At 44.2% G+C, this 17834-nt stretch overlaps 1 protein-coding gene across 3 annotated transcripts in view; it reads left to right on the top strand.

Moving 5' to 3' along the window:
• The window catches only part of SHMT1 (serine hydroxymethyltransferase 1), a 36606-nt gene that overhangs the window by 7957 nt on the left and 10815 nt on the right, over positions 1–17834 (top strand). For all 3 annotated transcript variants that reach the window (XM_037808126.1, XM_037808125.1, XM_037808127.1), the window contains exons 4-5: positions 15763–15878; positions 16190–16350. In XM_037808126.1, the coding sequence (XP_037664054.1) occupies positions 15763–15878; positions 16190–16350 (277 nt within the window). The remainder of the gene's footprint in view (positions 1–15762; positions 15879–16189; positions 16351–17834) is intronic.

The raw sequence follows: 17834 nt of genomic DNA, 5'->3' as shown, positions 1-17834 counted from the left end.
ACGTTATGGGTTACAGTCCCACCATTTCAGTTCTTTCCTTCCAGCTGTTCTCATACCCTAGCAACCAAGAAAAAAAAAGATGTAGAGATTATAATCAGTATTCATAATCCTTTGTTAACTTATCTCTTGTCTGTTGCTACCCCTTCCTCTGTTTAATCACTTTCCCCATCTTCAGGGGTGTCTGGCAGTGACCATCTTATTTTGTTCATGTTGAAAAGGGGTGTCGACTTTATGGGAAAAGGGGACACATCTGGCTGATGTTCATGAAGGGGTTGTTGCCTGTGGGTTTGGAGACTTAGCTGACACAGGAGCTCTCTGGAAGATTTAAGTTTCTGAAGAATAAATTAGTGAGTGAAACTTTTGTAGAGTCTCAGATAGGGTATTCTTTAGTGTTTTGGGGACTACTGTTGACTTGGCCTTTTGGCATATCTAGTGAAGCTTACCTAGGAGTAACCTCCAGGACAGCCTCTCAAGTATTTGAAATCTCTTAGCCGCTGAAACCTTATTTCGTGGCCTTTCTTTTCCCCCTTTTGGTCTAAAAGGCACCCTCAACCCCTCGATGCCAGGGTCAGGCTTATTCCTGGAATCTGTGTCCCATGTCACCAGGGAGACTCACTCACCTGGGGGGTGCTTTCACAATCGGGGGGAGGGTGATGAATTTATTTGCAGAGTTGGGCTTAGAGAGAGAAAGTCCACATTTGAGAAACAAAAGAGGTTCTCTGGAGGTGACTCCGAGGCATAATTATAGGTTGGCTCAGCCTCCCCTTTGCAACCATGAGTTTCACCTGAGCAAGCCTCAAGATCAAGGGCTTGACTTATAAAGCAGGATATTCCTAAGTTCACATGGCATGTGTTATGTCCGCAGTGGTCCATCACACTATCATCGCTTAATTGTACAGTCCTTATCACTCCATTTTAAACAATTTTCATGACATCCCTTAGCTCTTGTAGCCCTTAATTATTTGTCCCTAGTATTTGTGTGGTACTAGTAAGGTATTCCTATTAATTATAGTCCCTGATGTGCACTAGGTGGGTTTTTCCCATATACAGTTCTGTTGTGAACTCCCTATACCAGCGTCATACCTTAGAAGTATATCATGCAAGTGCCTATCTATATTTGTATGCTGATCTGTGGGATACATGTCTTTAAACAACCCCTTTCAATCCTGTTTACCTTCAGTGCGGCTCTATTACTTATAATCCTATTAACAATCATCACCCTTGTCCATTCTCATTCCTTTAAATTCACCCTCATTACATATCTGAACATACTAGATTACCATTCTCCCTTCACTAGCTTCTGTCTATCACTAGGTCCCCAATACTGTACATTATAAGACATTCATTATACATTGTTCAGGGAATTCATAAAAGTGGTAACATACAATATCTCTTCTTTTGTGTCTGAGTTATTTCACTCAGCATTATGTCTTCAGGGTTCATCCAAGTTGTCACATGTTTCACGACGTCGTTCCTTCTTACTGCTGCATAGTGTTCCATTGTGTGTATAGACCACATTTTGTTGATCCGCTCGTCTGCTGAAGAACACTAGGAGTGTTTCCATCTCTTAGCAATTGTGAATAATGACACTATGAACACTGATGTACAAATGTCTTTTCGTGTCACTGCGTTCAGATCTTCTGGGTAAATACCAAGAAGTGGAATTGCCAGATCCTAGGGTAATTCAGTATCTAGTATTCTGAGAAACCGTGAAACTGTCTTCCATAGCGGCAATGAGTAAGCATTCCAGTTTCTCCCCATTCTTTCCAGCATTTACTGCTTCCTGTTTAATGGCAGCCATTCTTTTGGTGGAGATGGTATCTCATTGTGGTTTTGATTTACATTTCCCTAATACCTAGTGAAGATGAACATTTTTTCATGTGTTTTTTAGCCATTTATATTCTTTGGAAAAATGCCTTCTATATCTTTTGCCCATTTATAATCAGGCTGTTTGTAGTATTGTTCTTGAGTTGTAGGATTTCTTTTTTTTTTTAATGCAATTTTATTGAGATATATTCACATACCATACAATCATCCAAAGTGTACAATTAATTGTTCACAATATCATCACATAGTTGTGCATTCATCACCACAATTTTTTGAACATTTTCATTACTCCAAAAAATAAGAATAAAAATAAGAATAAAAGTAAAAAAGAACACACAAAACATCTCATACACCCTTTTCCCTGCTCTTATTCATTTACTTTTTGTCCCCCTATTTTCTACTCATCTGTCCATACACTGGATAAAGGGAGTGCGAGCGACAAGGTTTTCACAATCACAGTCACACCATATAAGCTATATAGTTAAATGATCATCTTCAAGAATCAAGGATACTGGATTTCAGTTCAACAGTTTCAGGTATTACCTTCTAGTTATTATAGTACACTAAAAACTAAAAAGGGATATCTATATAATGCATATGAATAACCTCCAGATGACTTCTCAAGTCTATTTGAGATCTCTCAGCCATTGACACTTTATTTTGTTTAATTTCTCTTCCCCCTTTTGGTCAGGAAGGCTTTCTCAATTCCAGGATGCCGGGTCCAGGTTCATCCCTGGGAGTCAGGTCCCACATAAGGGGGAGGGAAGTGAGTTTACCTGCTGAGTGGGCTTAGAGAGAGAGAGGGCCATGTCTGAGCAACAAAGAAGGTTCTCTGCGGTTGACTCATAGGCACAATTACAAGTAGGCTTAGCCTCTGCTTTGTAGTAACAGGCTTCATAAGGGCAAGCCCCAAGATCTAGAGCTTGCCCTACTACAATGGTAGTCCCCATTGCTTGTGAGAATATCAGAAATTCCCCAGTTGGGGAAGGTTTAAAGTTTCTACATTTTCCCCCAGACCCTCAAGGGGGCTTTGCAAATATTTTTTATTCTCTGCCCAGATTACTCTGGGATGTATCGGGGTTTCATGCTAACCTGTACAAACCTACCTGATCTCACCCCCTATTCAAGGTTCAATGTAATTATAGTGTTTGAATAAACTGATGATTCAAGTTAAATTATATAGTTTGCTTAAGAAAGTGTAGATTTTGCACCAAATAAACATCTCTTCCTTTGGTTTCACACAGAAGCTGAGGTTTTAAGACACAGTCAATATCATCCTTTTCCCTTTAGTCTGGTTTTCCTTAGTTCTAATCAAGTCCAGTTTGTTCATATCTCTAATTAAAGTCTGATCTCCTCTACAGCTTTTTTAACATTTGCTGTATGGGGTAATTGTGCCAGTTTGAATCTATTATGTCCCCCCAAACGCCATTATCTTTGATGTAATTTTGTGTGGGCAGACCTATCAGTGTTAATTAGATTGTAATTCTTTGAGTGTTTCCATGGAGATGCGCCCCACCCAACTGTGGGTGATGACTCGGATTGGATAATTTCCATGGAGGTGTTGGCCCACCCATTCAGGGTGGGTCTGAATTAAATTACTGGAGCACTATATAAGATCAGATAGAAAGAGCAAGCTTGCTACAGCCAAGAGGGACACTTTGAAGAAAACACTGGAACTGGGAGAGCAGCTTCAGCTTACAGAGACATTTTGGAGACAGCCTTGGAAAGCAGACTTTTGCTCTGGAGAGGCTAAGAGAGGACAAATGCCCCAAGAGCAACTAAGAGTGACATTTGTGAGGAGCTGAAGCCTAGAGAGGAACGTCCTGGGAGAAAGCCATTTGCAAACAGAACTTGGAGCAGAAACCAGCCACATGCCTTCCCAGCTAATAGAGGTTTTCTGGATGCCATTGGCCATCCTCCAGTGAAGGTACCCAATTGCTGATGTGTTAACTTGGACACTTTATGGCCTTAAGACTGTAACTGTGTAACCAAATAAACTCCCTTTTATAAAAGCCGATCCATCTCTGGTGTTTTGTATTCCGGCAGCATTAGCAAACTAGAACATAACGCTGACAGTCATAGCTGCCAAACTCTAGTTCTGAGTCTCAGGTGTCACATGGACACCAAAAGTTAGAGGGACTGACCAGCTCAGCATCTCAGAATTTAGAGATAACCATTACAACTCATGAATAAACGTGACTGCTGTTAAGAGCTCGCAATCTAGGAACCTTTACTATAAGCCTTCCCCTGATAACCTGTGTTTTCAGATTCAACTCTCAGAGTTTGCACATTATAGTTAGTCCATATTAGTGAGGCGTTAAAATGTTTGTCTTTTTGGTTATGGCTTATTTCACTCGACATACTGTCCTTAAGGTCTGTTCAGCGAGGTGCATATCTCACAACTTCATTTCTTCTTGCCACTACTCACTATTCCATTGTATGCATACACCACAGTTCACCATTCTGTTTATCAGTCGATGTACACTTAGGCCACCTCCATCCACTGTGAATTGTTAATATGGCTGCCACAACACCAGTGTGCAATGTCCACTCATGTCACTGCTCTCAGTTTTTCCAAGTATATACCAATAAAGGGGTTGCAGGACCATATGGCAACCCCATGGTTACTTCCTATGGAACCACCACACTGCGCTCCAGCTGGGTGCGCCATTCTCCTTCCCTACCAGCAGGGAATAGGTACATCCCTCCCTCTCTCCACATTTTCTCCAGCACTTGTATCCCTCTGTTTATTTTTTTAACAGTTTTATTCACACGACCGTACAATCCAATCTAAGTAAACAAGCAATGATTCCCAGTATAATTACATAATTAAGCATTCACCACCACAGTCTATATGAGAATATTTCCATCTCTTCGCCATAGAAAGAGAGAAAGGAGAAAAAAAATGAAGACTAAAAATACAAAACATAGAAGAAAAAGAAAAAGAAAATACAACAAAAAGGTCACATCACCACCACCAAGAGTCCCCTATCACTCCCTTATATCCCCCTCTTATAGACATTTAGCTTTGATATGTTGCCTTTTGTTCCTGTTTGCTAACACTGCTGTTATTCAAAATGCCAGAAATGGACTGGCTTTTATAAAGGGGGTTTATTTGGTTACAAATTTACAGTCTAAAGGCCATAAAGTTTCCAAGCTAAGTCATCGGTAAGAGGGTACCTTCACCAAAGGAAGGCCAGTGGTGTCCAGAAAACCTCTGTTAGCTGGGAAGGCACGTGGCTGGCGTCTGCTGATCCAAGGTTGTGTTCCAGCTCCTCTCTCAGCTCCTGTGCTTTCTTCAAAACGTTGCTCTTGTGGTGTTTGTCCTCTCTTAGCTTCTCTGTAGCAAATTCTGGGCTAGTATTTCCAAAGAGCCAGTGAAAGACTGCTTTCATTGCCATCTTCAAACTATCTCAGCTGCTCTCCAAAATGTCACTCTCAGCCCCTCGGAGGTCCTTCTCTTGGTGAGCTCTTTTATAGGACTCCAGTGATTAAATCAAGACCCACCCTGAATGGGCAGGGCCCATATTTTCATGGAAATAATCAGAAGTTTTATCCACAGTTGATTGAGTCACATCTCCATGGAAACAATCAAAGGATTCCAACCCAATCAACACAAGATTACATCAAAGAACATGGCATTTTGGGGGACATAATACATCCAAATCGGCACCCCTTTGTTACAGTTAATGGCTGCATCTTACAGTGTTACTGTTAACTGTAGACTCTAGTTTGCATTGATTGTATTTTTTTCCCCATACCATCCAATTTTCAACACCTTGCAATGTTGACATTCATTTGTTCTCCCTCATTTAAAAACATTCTTATATTTGTACATTTAATCACCATCATTGTCCACTTATGTTTCACTAAGTTATACAATACTAGTCTATTTTTTCTATCTTTCCTTCTGGTGTCATACCTGCCCTTAGCCTTCCTCTTTCAACTGTACTCACAGTCATCTTTGTTCAGAATAATTACAACACTGTGTTACGATTACGCACTATTATGCTGTCTATTCCGTTTCTGGATCTGTACACTCAATCCTGTTGAACGTTCTGTACTTCTTCAGCATCAAATGCCCAATCTGTAACCTCTTTGTATTCTAATAACTTGTGTTCCCAACTCTAAAATTTTGCTCATCAATGTTAGTCTGTATCAGTGAGAGCATACACTATCCTTCCTTTGTTTCTGGCCAGTTTCACTCAACATAATGTCTACTGTCTACCATTTTGTCTTTTAGATTTTATATGTCATATTTTATTTTTATTTTTTCCTCTCTCTCTTTTTAACCTTACTGATATTCTTCATTTCTGCACTCTTCTCATACCTCTCTCTCCTGTTTTGTCCTATCTGCTTGTAGTGCTCCCTTTAGTATTTCTTGTAGAGCAGGTATCTTGTTCACAAAGTCTCTCAGTGTCTGTTTGTCTGAAAATGTTTTAAACTCCCTCATTTTTGAAGGACAGTTTTGCTGGATATAGAATTCTTGGTTGGCAGTTTTTCCCTTTCAGTATCTTAGCTATATCATACCACTGCCTTCTCTCCTCCATGGTTTCTTTTGAGAAATCCGCACATGGTCTTATCGAGCTTCCTTTGTATGTGATGGATCGCTTTTCTCTTGCTACTTTCAGAATTCTCTCTTTGTCTTTGACATTTGATAATCTGATTATTAAGTGTCTTGGATTTGGTCTAATCAGATCTATTCTGTTTGGGGGTATGCTGTGCTTCTTGGATCTGTAATTTTATGTCTTTCATAACAGATGGGAAATTTTCCGTGATTATTTCCTCCATTATTCTTTCTTCCCTTTTTCCCTTTCTGCTTCTTGGGCACCCATGACACGTATATTCATGAGCTTCACGTTTTCACTCAGTTCCTGAGATGCTGCTCATATTTTCCTTTCTTTTCCCTATCTGTTCTTTTGTGTATGGGATTTTAGATGTCCTGTTCTCCAGTTCATGAATCCTTTCTTCTGCTTCAGATCTGCTGTTGTATGTTTCCATTGTGTTTTTCATCTCTTCTATTGTGCCTTTCATTCCCATGAGTTGTCAATTGTTTTATCAAACTTTCCAGTTCTTCCTTATGTTTGCCCAGTGTCTTCTTTGTGTCCTTCATTTCTTTTGCCATATCTTCCCTCAACTCATTGATTTGATTTTTGAATTGATTTAGGAGATTTGTTTGATAAATAATCAGCTGTTTCAGTTCCTGTATCTCAGTTGAAGTTCAAGTTTGTTCCTTTGAATGGGCCATATCTTTGTTTTTCCTAGTGTGATTTGTAATTTTTTGTTGTCTAGGTTTCTGGTTTCCTTGATTACCCCAGTCAGATTTTCCCAGACCAGACAGGCCCAGATCTCAGGAGGAGGCTGTGTTCAGTGTCAGGTTTCCCTGAGGGTGAGACCCAGCAGCTTGTCAGACTTCCCTGTGAGGCCTCTAGACTCTGTGCTTTTCCTTTCCTGCCCAGCAGGTGGTGCTTGTCAACCCACAGCTCCCCACTGGTATAAAGAGGTGCGGTCCTTTTAATTCTCAGCAGACTCTGTCCTGGCCAGGGGCTGAGGGTGTCAGAGGCCAAGCTTAAGCTGTTTCTGCCCCCCCCCCCACATCCCCCAGGCCCTGGGTTCTAGGTTCTTTGAGGAAGGGCCCCCACTTGAGCTTTCCATGCCTCCCCCTCTTCTTAGGGAAGATAAGTCCTTAGGGAATTGTCTCCTACACTTGAGTTTTTCCTTTGACTCTATCTTAACTCCACCCTTACCTGGGTCAATGCTGATAATTGAAAATGCCTGAGGCTTTCTCTATTGAGATATTTAGAAAGAGAGAGAGAAAAAAAACACAAAAATTCAAGAAGTCTCCTTTTCAGAGCCAGTCCACAACCCTCTACCTCTTCAGGCAAGAACTGCAGTCGGTACCCAGTTCAGTATGCCCCTTTCCTTGAGACACAGCCCTTTTCCAGTATTCTGAGCTCAGCAGACTCCAAAAGTCTCTGTTTTTATTTATTTATATATTTTTTATTCCATCAGTCCTGCCTCCTCTCTGCCAGGATAAACCTCTGTTGTCTTTTCCTGCTTGCTCTGGGTTTATCTGTGCTCATAGCATTTATTCAGTCTTCCAGATTTGTTAATTAAAACAGCAGTTGGAACATCGTTGAACAACGTTCCCTTTCTCCCAGCAGGGACTGCTTCTTTCTCCCACAGTGAAATTTTGCAACTCAGACTGCAGTACCAGTGGGGGAGGGGCCACAGCTCCGCAGTTGGGGAGCTTTACTTACAGTTCTACGCTGCAGTCTCAGCTGTTCTACCCATTCCTGACTGGTGTATGGTCACATGTGTTCACGGATGTCTGCCCTTCAGTTGTTCCAGACTGTTTTCTAGTTGTTCCTAGCTATTTACTAGTTGCTCTAGGGCACTAGAGCAACTAATTTCCACACCTCCCTATGCCACCATCTTGCCCCACATCCAGGATTTCTTCATATATGCAGGATATCAGTCTCTTATCAGATACATGGTTTCCAAATATATTCTCCCATTGAGTTGGCTGTTTCTTCACCTTTTTGACAAAGTCTTTTGAGGCACAGAAGCTTTTGATTTTGAGGAATTCCCATTTATCTATTTTTTCTTTTGTTGCTTGTGCTTTGGATGAAAGGTGTAAGATGCTACCTCCTATTCCTAGATCTTCAAGATGTTTCCCTATATTATCTTCTAAGCATTTTATTGTGCTCTCTCTTATATTGAGGACTTTGAGTTAATTTTTTATAGGGTATGAGGTAGGGGTCCTCTTTCATTCTTTTGGTTATGGATTTCCAGTTCTCCCAGCCCCAGTTGTTGAAGAGACTGTTTAGTCCCAGTTCAGTGGATTTGGAAGCCTTATCAATAATCAGTCAACTGTAGACCTGGGGGTCTGTTTCCAAATTCTTGATTTGATTCCATTGGTCAATATGTCTATCTATTTTTTTGACCACTGTGGCTTTATAGTAGGCTTCAAAGTCTGGAAATGTAAGTCCTCCCACTTCATTCTTCTTTTTTAGGATGTTTTTGGCAATTCGAGGCCTCTTTGCTTTCCAAAAAAAATTGTTAATTAGCTTTTCCAAGTCTTCAAAGTAGGTTGTTGGAATTTTGATTGGAATTGTATTGTATCTGTAGATCAATTTGGGTAGAATTGACACCTTAATGACATTTAGCCTTCCTATCCATGAGCATGGAACATCTTTCCACCTATTCACATAACTTTTATTTCTTTTAGTAAAGTTTTGTAATTTTCTGTGTAGAGGTGTTTTATGTCCTTGGTTAAGTTTATTCTTAGGTACTTGATTTCTTTTAGTTGCTATTGTGAATGGAATTTTTTTCTGATTGTCTCTTCAGTTAGGTCATTACTAATGTGTAGGAACATTACCGACTTAGGTGCATTAATCTTATATCCCACAACTCTGCTGTATTTGTTTATTAGCTCAAGTAGCTTTGTTGTCGATTTCTCAGAATTTTCCAAATGTAAGATCATATGATCTGCAAATAGTGACAGTTTTACTTCTTCCTTTCCAATTTGGATACCTTTTGTTTCTTTGTCTTGGCAATTGCTCTGGCTAGAACTTCTAGCACAACGTTGAATAATAGTGGTGAGAGTGCATCCTTGTCTTGTTCCTGATCTTAGGGGGAAGGCTTTTAGCCTCTTGCTGTTGAGTACTATGCTGGCTGTGGGTTTTTCATATATGCCCTTTATCATATCGAGGCAGTTTCCTTCAATTCCTACCTTTTGAGGTATTTTTATCAAAAAGGGATGCTGAATTTTGTGAAATGCTTTTTTAGCATCTATTGAGATCATTTGATTTTTCCCTTTCAATTTGTTAATGTGTTGTATTACACTGACTGATTTTCTTTTGTTGAACTACTTTTGCATGCCAGGAATGAACCCTACTTGGTCGTGGTGTATGAGTATTCTGTTGAGATTTTTTTTTTTTTTTGCACACACATGCACATAAAATCTTTTACACACACAGACACATACACACAGTTGCTTTAACTCCCTGAATCCCAAGGGACACCCCTGGAGCATAGCACTGAGTTTGTTCCATAAGCCATTTCTGTCAAAGCTGGGGAAGTAGATCAGGAGTTCAGAGGAGACTCTCCAGGAAGCCAGAGTGTGTGTGTAAGCTCCCTACCCAGGCACCCAGCCCTTACCTGACCATCATGGGTGTATTAGTTAGGGTTCTCTAGGGAAACAGAATCAATGAGAGGTGTCTCTGATTATCAAATTGTAAAAGTGACTCACGCAACTGTGGGTATGCACAAGTCCAAATTCTGTAGAGCCGTCAACGAACTGTCAACTCCAAAGAAGATGTCCGATGAACTCCTCAGGAAACAAACCGGCAACTTCGACGAACTCCTCAGGAAACGCTTCACTGGGCAGCTGAAGAAGTGAAGGGCCTCTATCTGTCTTGCTTATAAGTTGTTCTAGTTTGCTAATGCTGCAGAATGCAAAACACCAGAGATGGATTGGCTTTTATAAAAAGGCGGTTTATTTGGCTATACAGTTACAGTCTTAAGGCCATAAAGTATCCAAAGTAACACATCAGTAATCGGGTACCTTCACTGGAGGATGGTCAATGGCATCTGGAAAACCTCTGTTAGCTGGGAAGGCACGTGGCTGGCGTCTGCTCCAAAGTTCTGGTTTCAAAATGGCTTTCTCCCAGGACATTCCTCTCTAGCAAGCTTGCTCTTCTTCAAAACATCACTCACAGCTGCACTCCGTTCAGTCTCTTTGAGTCAGCATGTTTTATATGGCTCCACTGATCAAGGCCCACCCTGAATGGGTGGGGTCACACCTCCATAGGAGTATCCCACCGAAGTCACCACCCACAGCTGGGTGGGGCACATTCCAAGCAAATCTAACCAGCACCAAAACGTCTGTCCCACAAGAACACAAAGATAATGGCATTTGGGGGACACAATACATTCAGACCGGCACATAAGTCTTCAACTGATTAATTGGATCAGATCCAGCCAATTGCATTCTCTCATTGTGGAAGACACGCCCTTCATTGAGTCATCAGTCACAGCTGCAGCCAATTGACTGATGATCCAATAAACCAGCCTGTTGGTTTATCAACCAGCCTCAAACATCCTCATACCAATTGTTAGGCCAGTGTTTGCTTGACCAGACAGCTGGGTCACCTGGCCAAGGTGACACATGAACCCAACCATCACAATGGGCTTCTTAGAGCTAGCACTGGTAGGAAGGAATGTATTTTATCACAATATGACAAAACCTTAAATCATTTCAGTAACCATATTAAGTACAAAGTTTCATCAAAATCAGTTACACATGTGGTTTTCCTAAGGAAATAATCGTTTATGGTGGTGGACCTGTGAAACTTAGAACAAGTTACCTGTTTCCAGTATACAAACCAGAGTGATACATTCCCATTGCCATATGGAGAAACTGAAAGGAAAACAGGGGTCACTGGAAATAAACAGTCCTGAAAACCTGCAGAGAAAACTCCATTAGATTTCAAAGCCTGCGAGTCGTCAACAGCAAGACCTCAGGACTTGAAAGAGCTGCAGTCTCAGCCTGAGAATTTTTGCATCTATATTCATTATGGAAATTGACCTATAGTTTTCCTTTTTTGTAGTATTTTTATCTGCTTTTGGTATCGGAGTGATACTAGTTTCATAAAATGACTTAGGTAGTGTTCCGCTTTCTTCAGTTTTTTGAAAGAGTTTGAGCAGGAATTTTGTCAATTCTTTTTGGAAAGTTTGGTAAAAGTCCCCTGTGAAGCCATCTGGCCCTGGGCTTTTTTTTGTAGGCTGATTGGATCTCTTTGCTTGTGACTGGTTTGTTGAGTCTTCTATTTCTTCTTGGGTCAGTCTAGGTTGTTCATATGTTACCTGGAAATTGTCCGTTTCCTCTAAATTGTCTAGCTTGTTGGCACACAGTAGTTCATAGTATCCTTTTATTTTTTTATTTCTCCATGATCTGTAGTAATTATCCTGCTCTCATCTGTGATTCTGTTTATTTGGGTCTTCTCTCATTTTGACTTTGCCAGTCTAGCTAAGGGTATGTCAATCTTGTGGATCTTCTCAAAGAACCAACTCCTGGTTTTATTTAGTCTGTTTTTTGTTGTTGTTGTTCTCCAGCTCATTTATTTCTGGTTTCATCTTTGTTATTTCTTTTCATCTACTTGCTTTTGGGTTAGTTTGCTGATAACTCTCTAGCCTCTTCAGTTGTTCAGTTAGGTCTTTGGTTTTAGTTCTTTCTTGCTTTTTGATATATGCATTTAGAGCTATAAATTTCTCTCTCAGCACTGCCTTTGCTGTATCCTGTAGGTTTTGATATGTTGTGTTCTTGTTTTCATTTGTCTCTAGATATTTACCTGTTCCTCTTGCAATTTCTTCTTTGACCCACTGGTTGTTTAGGAGTATGTTGTTTAACTAAACTCCATATATTTTGATTACTAATTTGATTTTCTTACTTGTTAAGTCTATTCAGAGTTTCAGTTATTCTTGAGTCAATTTTGGCAGTTTGTGTGTTTCTAAGAATTTGTCTATTGTATTGGTTATCCAGTTTGTTGGCATGTAGTGGTTCATAGTATTCTCTTGTAATTATTTTTATTTCTGTAAAATTGGTAGTAATGTTTCACTTTCATTTCTAATTTTACTAATTTGAGTCTTCCCTCTTTTTTTCTATAACTAACTTCTGCGTTGTGCTTTGAGTTCATAGGCGTTTCCACCATGAATATCCTGCGTGATCCGCGCAGCAGCCTGCAAGGCGGCCGTGCTGTTTCCCACACTGCAAAGCTGGGGAAGCTGAGACTCTTTACAATTAAATGATGTCTCCGTCACCCAGCCCAGGGCCACGCGGGTCATGCCCCAGAGGCAGACCCAGGGTTTGAATCCAGATGTTCTCACACAAAGTCCCGAGCTGTCTTGGAGGTTCCAACACTCCTAGTGGGTCTTGAAGGGCTTTGAGATCTTTGAGATCTTTGAGGGCATCTGGGCTTTTCACCCCCACCCAGAGGATCCAGCGATGCTGTGTCTGTACAGAGTGAGCTGGGGTTTCTGGCCCGTTAGGTGTCAGCAGTGCCCGTGAATTGGCTGCTGTGGTTTGAGGTGGTGCCTCCATCACTGGCAGCATTTCTGCTCTGTGAGGTCCCAGATTGGGGGTGGGGGGCACCCTTTTCTGCAGGTGAAGTTGATTTGAAGAGCATGGTCTGTCTCCCAGGCCCAAGTCAGGCTTCTGAATTCCTTGCCCAGAACTGACTTTGCATACACACTAGAGGCCGAGCCGTGGGGCCACTGTGCGTGCTAACATTTATTGAATTTCATCAATCCATAGCGCTCCTTTTTCGTAGTTCACTGTCTCTGAAACGTATATCTTAAACTGATGGCAAGTTGTAATTTAAGTGGCAGTGCTCATTGTTTTCTCAGTGAGTAATAAAATCATTGTCCTCTCGCAGTGGAGGGTCTCTTCTGTTTAGCAGAATGAAGCGCTGTGTTCTCAGCCCTGGGCCCAGCGTGGTCACACTTGCACCCTGTTTTTATTCCACGGCTGTGCTGCCAAGCCAGCCTGTCACCCCCCCCCCCATTTGAAAGATGAGGAACCAGTGGTCTTGGGCGGGTCAGGGAGGCAGCGCGGTGGCAGGCTCAGGGTCCCACTGGCCTGTCCGTGGAGCAGCAGCTCATCATGGTCCACGTGGCCCCCCGACGGCTCGCTCTGCCCCCTGGACCCTGAGTCCCATGCCGTGTGCAAGACGAGCCCTGGCGGCCCAGATTCCCTCCCCAGGGAGAGGCCCCCTCCCGCCGCGGGTCCTGCCCCTCTGCTCACAGAAGCAGAGCGCGTTAGGCTGCAAGGGGCTGTCCACGTCACCCAGGGGAGGCTCGTCCTGTGATTTTTAATCACTCAACTGAAACAAATGCTCATTAGAAATGAATTGGGATTCAGGAACAACTGGTGTGACGGGCCTTGGTGGACGTACCAGGGTCAGTGTACACCCGGTCACACCAGGGGTGGGGTGAGCTTTGTCCACCTGAGGTGAAGCCCCCAAGTACCTGAGTCGAGCTAAGAAACCTGCCCCGAAAGGAAACTCCAGGGACAGGTGGCTGCACGGCACTTATTCCAAATATTTTAGGAAGAAATAAGTCTAAGCTTTAAAAACTTTTTCACAGAAAACAAAGATAGACGTTTTCTAATTCTTTTTACGAGGCCAGTACTACCTTGATAACCAAAACCTGAACAAGACATTATAAGAAAGTAAAGTCACAGAGAAGTATTTCGTGAATTTAGGTACAAAATCCTAAAGTAAATAAGAATCCAGCCACAAAGAACCCCAAACTAATTAAAAGTACAGCTAGTTCTATTATGTATTCATTTTAAAGAACTCTTTTAAAAGGCGACTGTCCATTTTTTTAACTTAGGGAAGTTATAGGTTTACAGAAAAGTCATGCAGAAAATACAGAGTTCTCATATACCCCCTATTATTAACCCCTTGCACTAGTGTGTACGTTTGTTATAATGGATGAAAGCACATTTTAATTATTGTCCTATTTACCATAGTCCATGGTTTAAATTAGGGTTCACTGTTTGTCTTGTAGAGTCCTATGGTTTTTATCCTTTTTATTATCATATTTTTAAACAATGAAGATTTACTTTAGAATACAAGTGATCAAAATTAATATTTGGAAACAATATTGATCTAGCATTAATGACTTCCTGGTAAAAATCTAAAACACCAGGTTCTGGAGCTTTGGGGGTTTGTGTTTTTATCACGGCTTTTTTGTGACGCAGTTGGCCTGCCGTGCTGCTCACCTGTTGAACGCGCACAGCTCGGCGGGGACGCCCCGGCCCATAGCCGAGCAGAGGCTTGCTCGGGTCGTAGCCGGCATCGCTGGGGGGCTGAGACCCAGTGCCCCGGCTTTCTCGCGCTTTGCAGATGCATTTTCTACAGACCAATGGTTTGTGGCCACCTGCATTGCCCAAGGCTGTCAGCGCCATTTTTTCAGCAGCAGATGCTCACTTCATGTCTCTCCCACATTTTTTTTAAATTCAGTTTTATTGAGATATTCACATAGCATATAATCATCCGTGGTGTACAGTCAGCTGTTCACAGTACCATCTTATGGTTGTGCATTCATCACCCCAGTCAATTTTTGAACATTTTCATTACTCCAAAAAACAAAAAGAACACCCAAAACATCCCATACACTCCCATCCCCCCTATTTTTCATTTAGTTTTTGTCCCCATTTTTCTACTCATCTGTCCATACACTGGATAAAGGGAGTGCGATCCACAGGGTTTTCACAATCACAGGGTCACCTGTTGTAAGCTACATTGTCATACAATCGTCTTCAAGAGTCAAGGCTACTGGGTTGGAGTTCAAGTTTTAGGTATTTCCTTCTAGCTATTCCAATATATTAAAACCTAAAAAGGGTTATCTATATAGTGCATAAGAATGTCCACCAGAGTGACCTCTTGACTCCATTTGAAATCTCTCAGCCACTGAAACTTTATTTGGTTTCTTTTCACATCCCTCTTTTGGTCAAGAAGATGTTCTCAATCCCACGATGCTGGTCCAGGCTCATCCCCAGGAGTCATGTCCCATGTAGAGGGGAGGTCTGCCACATCTTAAATAAGGTTTGCACGTTGTTTTTTTTTTAGATCTATGCTCTGGCACACTTCATAGGCTACCGTACCGTGTGAACGTAATGTTTATATGCATTGGGAGACCCACAAATTCTTGCAACTCACTTTATTGCCTGTTCACGCAGTTGTGGAGCCAACCCCGTGGCATCTCCGGGGTCTGCCTTTGCCGGGTTCAGGAGCTACATCAGCAAGTCCCCTTTAGTGCTCCCCTCCTCTCTGTCCTGGTGTCCGTTCCTGTGCCTTCCTGGCCTCTGCCCGGGGCTCGGGTTCAGCGGCCAAGTGGGGCTGAGTCTCCGCTGTCCTGCATCCACAGGTATTACGGTGGCACTGAGTTCATCGACGAGCTGGAGCTCCTGTGCCAGCAGCGAGCGCTGCAGGCCTACCACCTTGACCCCCAGAACTGGGGCGTCAACGTCCAGCCGTACTCAGGTAACGGCCTCTTCTGGCCCTGGGCCAGTCCCTACAGGGCGGACGTTCACCAGAGCACAGGGGGTGGAATGTCCGAAGAGGGGCAGGCCAGAAACCGGAGCAGACCTAAGCTGAGCCCCGGGGGGTGGGTGTCTCTCCCTGTTGCCCCCGTCCCATGGCAGTGCTCTCTCTCTCTCAATTCCTCATCCTTTCACCTTTGTGGGGTTGGTGCAGGGGCCGCCTGGGGGAACATCTCATGGCCGAGCCCTCAGGGTGCCACCTGGCGCTCTGCGGGCAGAAATAACGGTGTGTCCTGGGCTGGCCCGTTTCAGGTTCCCCTGCCAACTTTGCGGTGTACACTGCCCTGGTGGAGCCCCATGGGCGCATCATGGGCCTGGACCTGCCTGATGGGGGCCACCTCACCCACGGGTTCATGACCGACAAGAAGAAAATCTCCGCCACGTCCATCTTCTTCGAGTCCATGCCCTATAAGGTGGGAGCGCATCTCTCCTGGCTCCTTAGAACGTTTTCCCAGGGCTTGGCTGCACCTCCAGGAAGTAGTAGTTCGGTTCCTGTGGCGATGAGGTCCCCACATGTCACCCCTTTTTGTTCCCTGCCCTAAGGAGGGCACCTCCAGGGGCCCGTGTGGTGGCTTGGGCGGTCAGGCACTGTGGCGGCAGCTGGGTGGAGGCGGAGGGGCCGAGCAGGTCACCATCGGGTGACTCCGTCTCCAGTGGCCTGACCCCACGTGAGACAGAGAAACAAGTCTCTGTGTTGCAGTGGGAAGGTGGGTTTTGTTACAGGTGCACAGGTAAGGCGTTGGAGGAGAAGGTTTCCAAGGCCAGTTTGGAGTGAGAATGTGATTATAGCCACAACAGTTCAAAGAAACAAAGACATGGCAAGGGGCCAAAGGAAACCAGAAGAAAAAGGAAAAAACTAAGGAAGAGTCACAGGATTCCTTAAAATCGAGTAAGGGCCGCCTGCGTCCTTCCGTCTGGGCGCCGTGCCCTGTCACCCTGAGGGCCCGTCTCTCTCTGCTGACCGTGCGGGCCTCTGGCCTTGTCCTCCCGAGGGGAGGTGCTGCTGGAGCCCTGCGGTGTCCCGCCCCGCCGTGGATGGGAGCCTATCCCTGGAGCAGAGCTGGACGCTTTCATTAATGTAACCAGGAACAGAAGTAAACGTCTGAGATTAATTACAGCAAATTACGCCAGCGAGGGCTTTCAGGCCTGAAATGAGCCAAGGCTGCTGTAGCGACAGGACTACAGCCAGCGTTTCTGGCTACTGAAAACTGCACTGAGCGTCTTGCAGCGAAAGGCTTATCTCGAGCCTTTTCCCAGCTGGGCAGCCCTGAAGCCGAGGCTCTAGGGAGACGCTGTGGGGGGGCCCCCGCCGGGGGGTGACGGCTGCTCCAGAATTACCGGGGCGGCCAGAGCTGGGAACCCCTGCGGGCCCCCAGCTCCCTGGTCTCAGCGCCAGTACAGCACCCCCAGCAGCCGCGGCCGAGGGACGGCCGGCCCCTGCCGCCAGGGAGGCCAGAGCCATGCTGCCCAGCCCTGCCCTCCTCCCCCAACCCCAGCCACACGCCGTAGCTGCGGCAGCTGCGTTCACCTCGCTGTCCCCACCTCGCCGTCCCCACCGTACGGGCTGCCCTCGGCTGACCGGCACCAGGCCAGCAGCTCGCCCAGTGGTGGAGCCAGCACCATCAGAACCTGCGCCCACACTGCCGAGCATGTGCGGGGCCCGAGGCTCGTATTCCGGGGTGGGGCTGTCTGTCTAGGTGAACAGTTGATCTGAGTCACGGGCCCAGTGCTGGCACTCGCCTTTACTGCCCTGTTCCTCGTGGGGTCCCGGAACCGGCACTGCGTGCTCTGTATCATCAAGTGGGCTGTCCTGGTGTGTTTTGCATCTCCTGCTGCGTGAGAAGAGGTGGTAGCACGTCCTGGTGCTTGGCTGAACATTGGGCACAGCAGTTTCCTC

The sequence above is a fragment of the Choloepus didactylus genome, chromosome 18 (genome assembly GCF_015220235.1).
Source record: "Choloepus didactylus isolate mChoDid1 chromosome 18, mChoDid1.pri, whole genome shotgun sequence".
In the NCBI taxonomy this organism is placed as follows: Eukaryota; Metazoa; Chordata; class Mammalia; order Pilosa; family Megalonychidae; genus Choloepus; species Choloepus didactylus.
The sequence above is the reverse complement of the archived record's forward strand: the minus strand, read 5'-3'. Positions and strand labels throughout refer to the sequence as shown.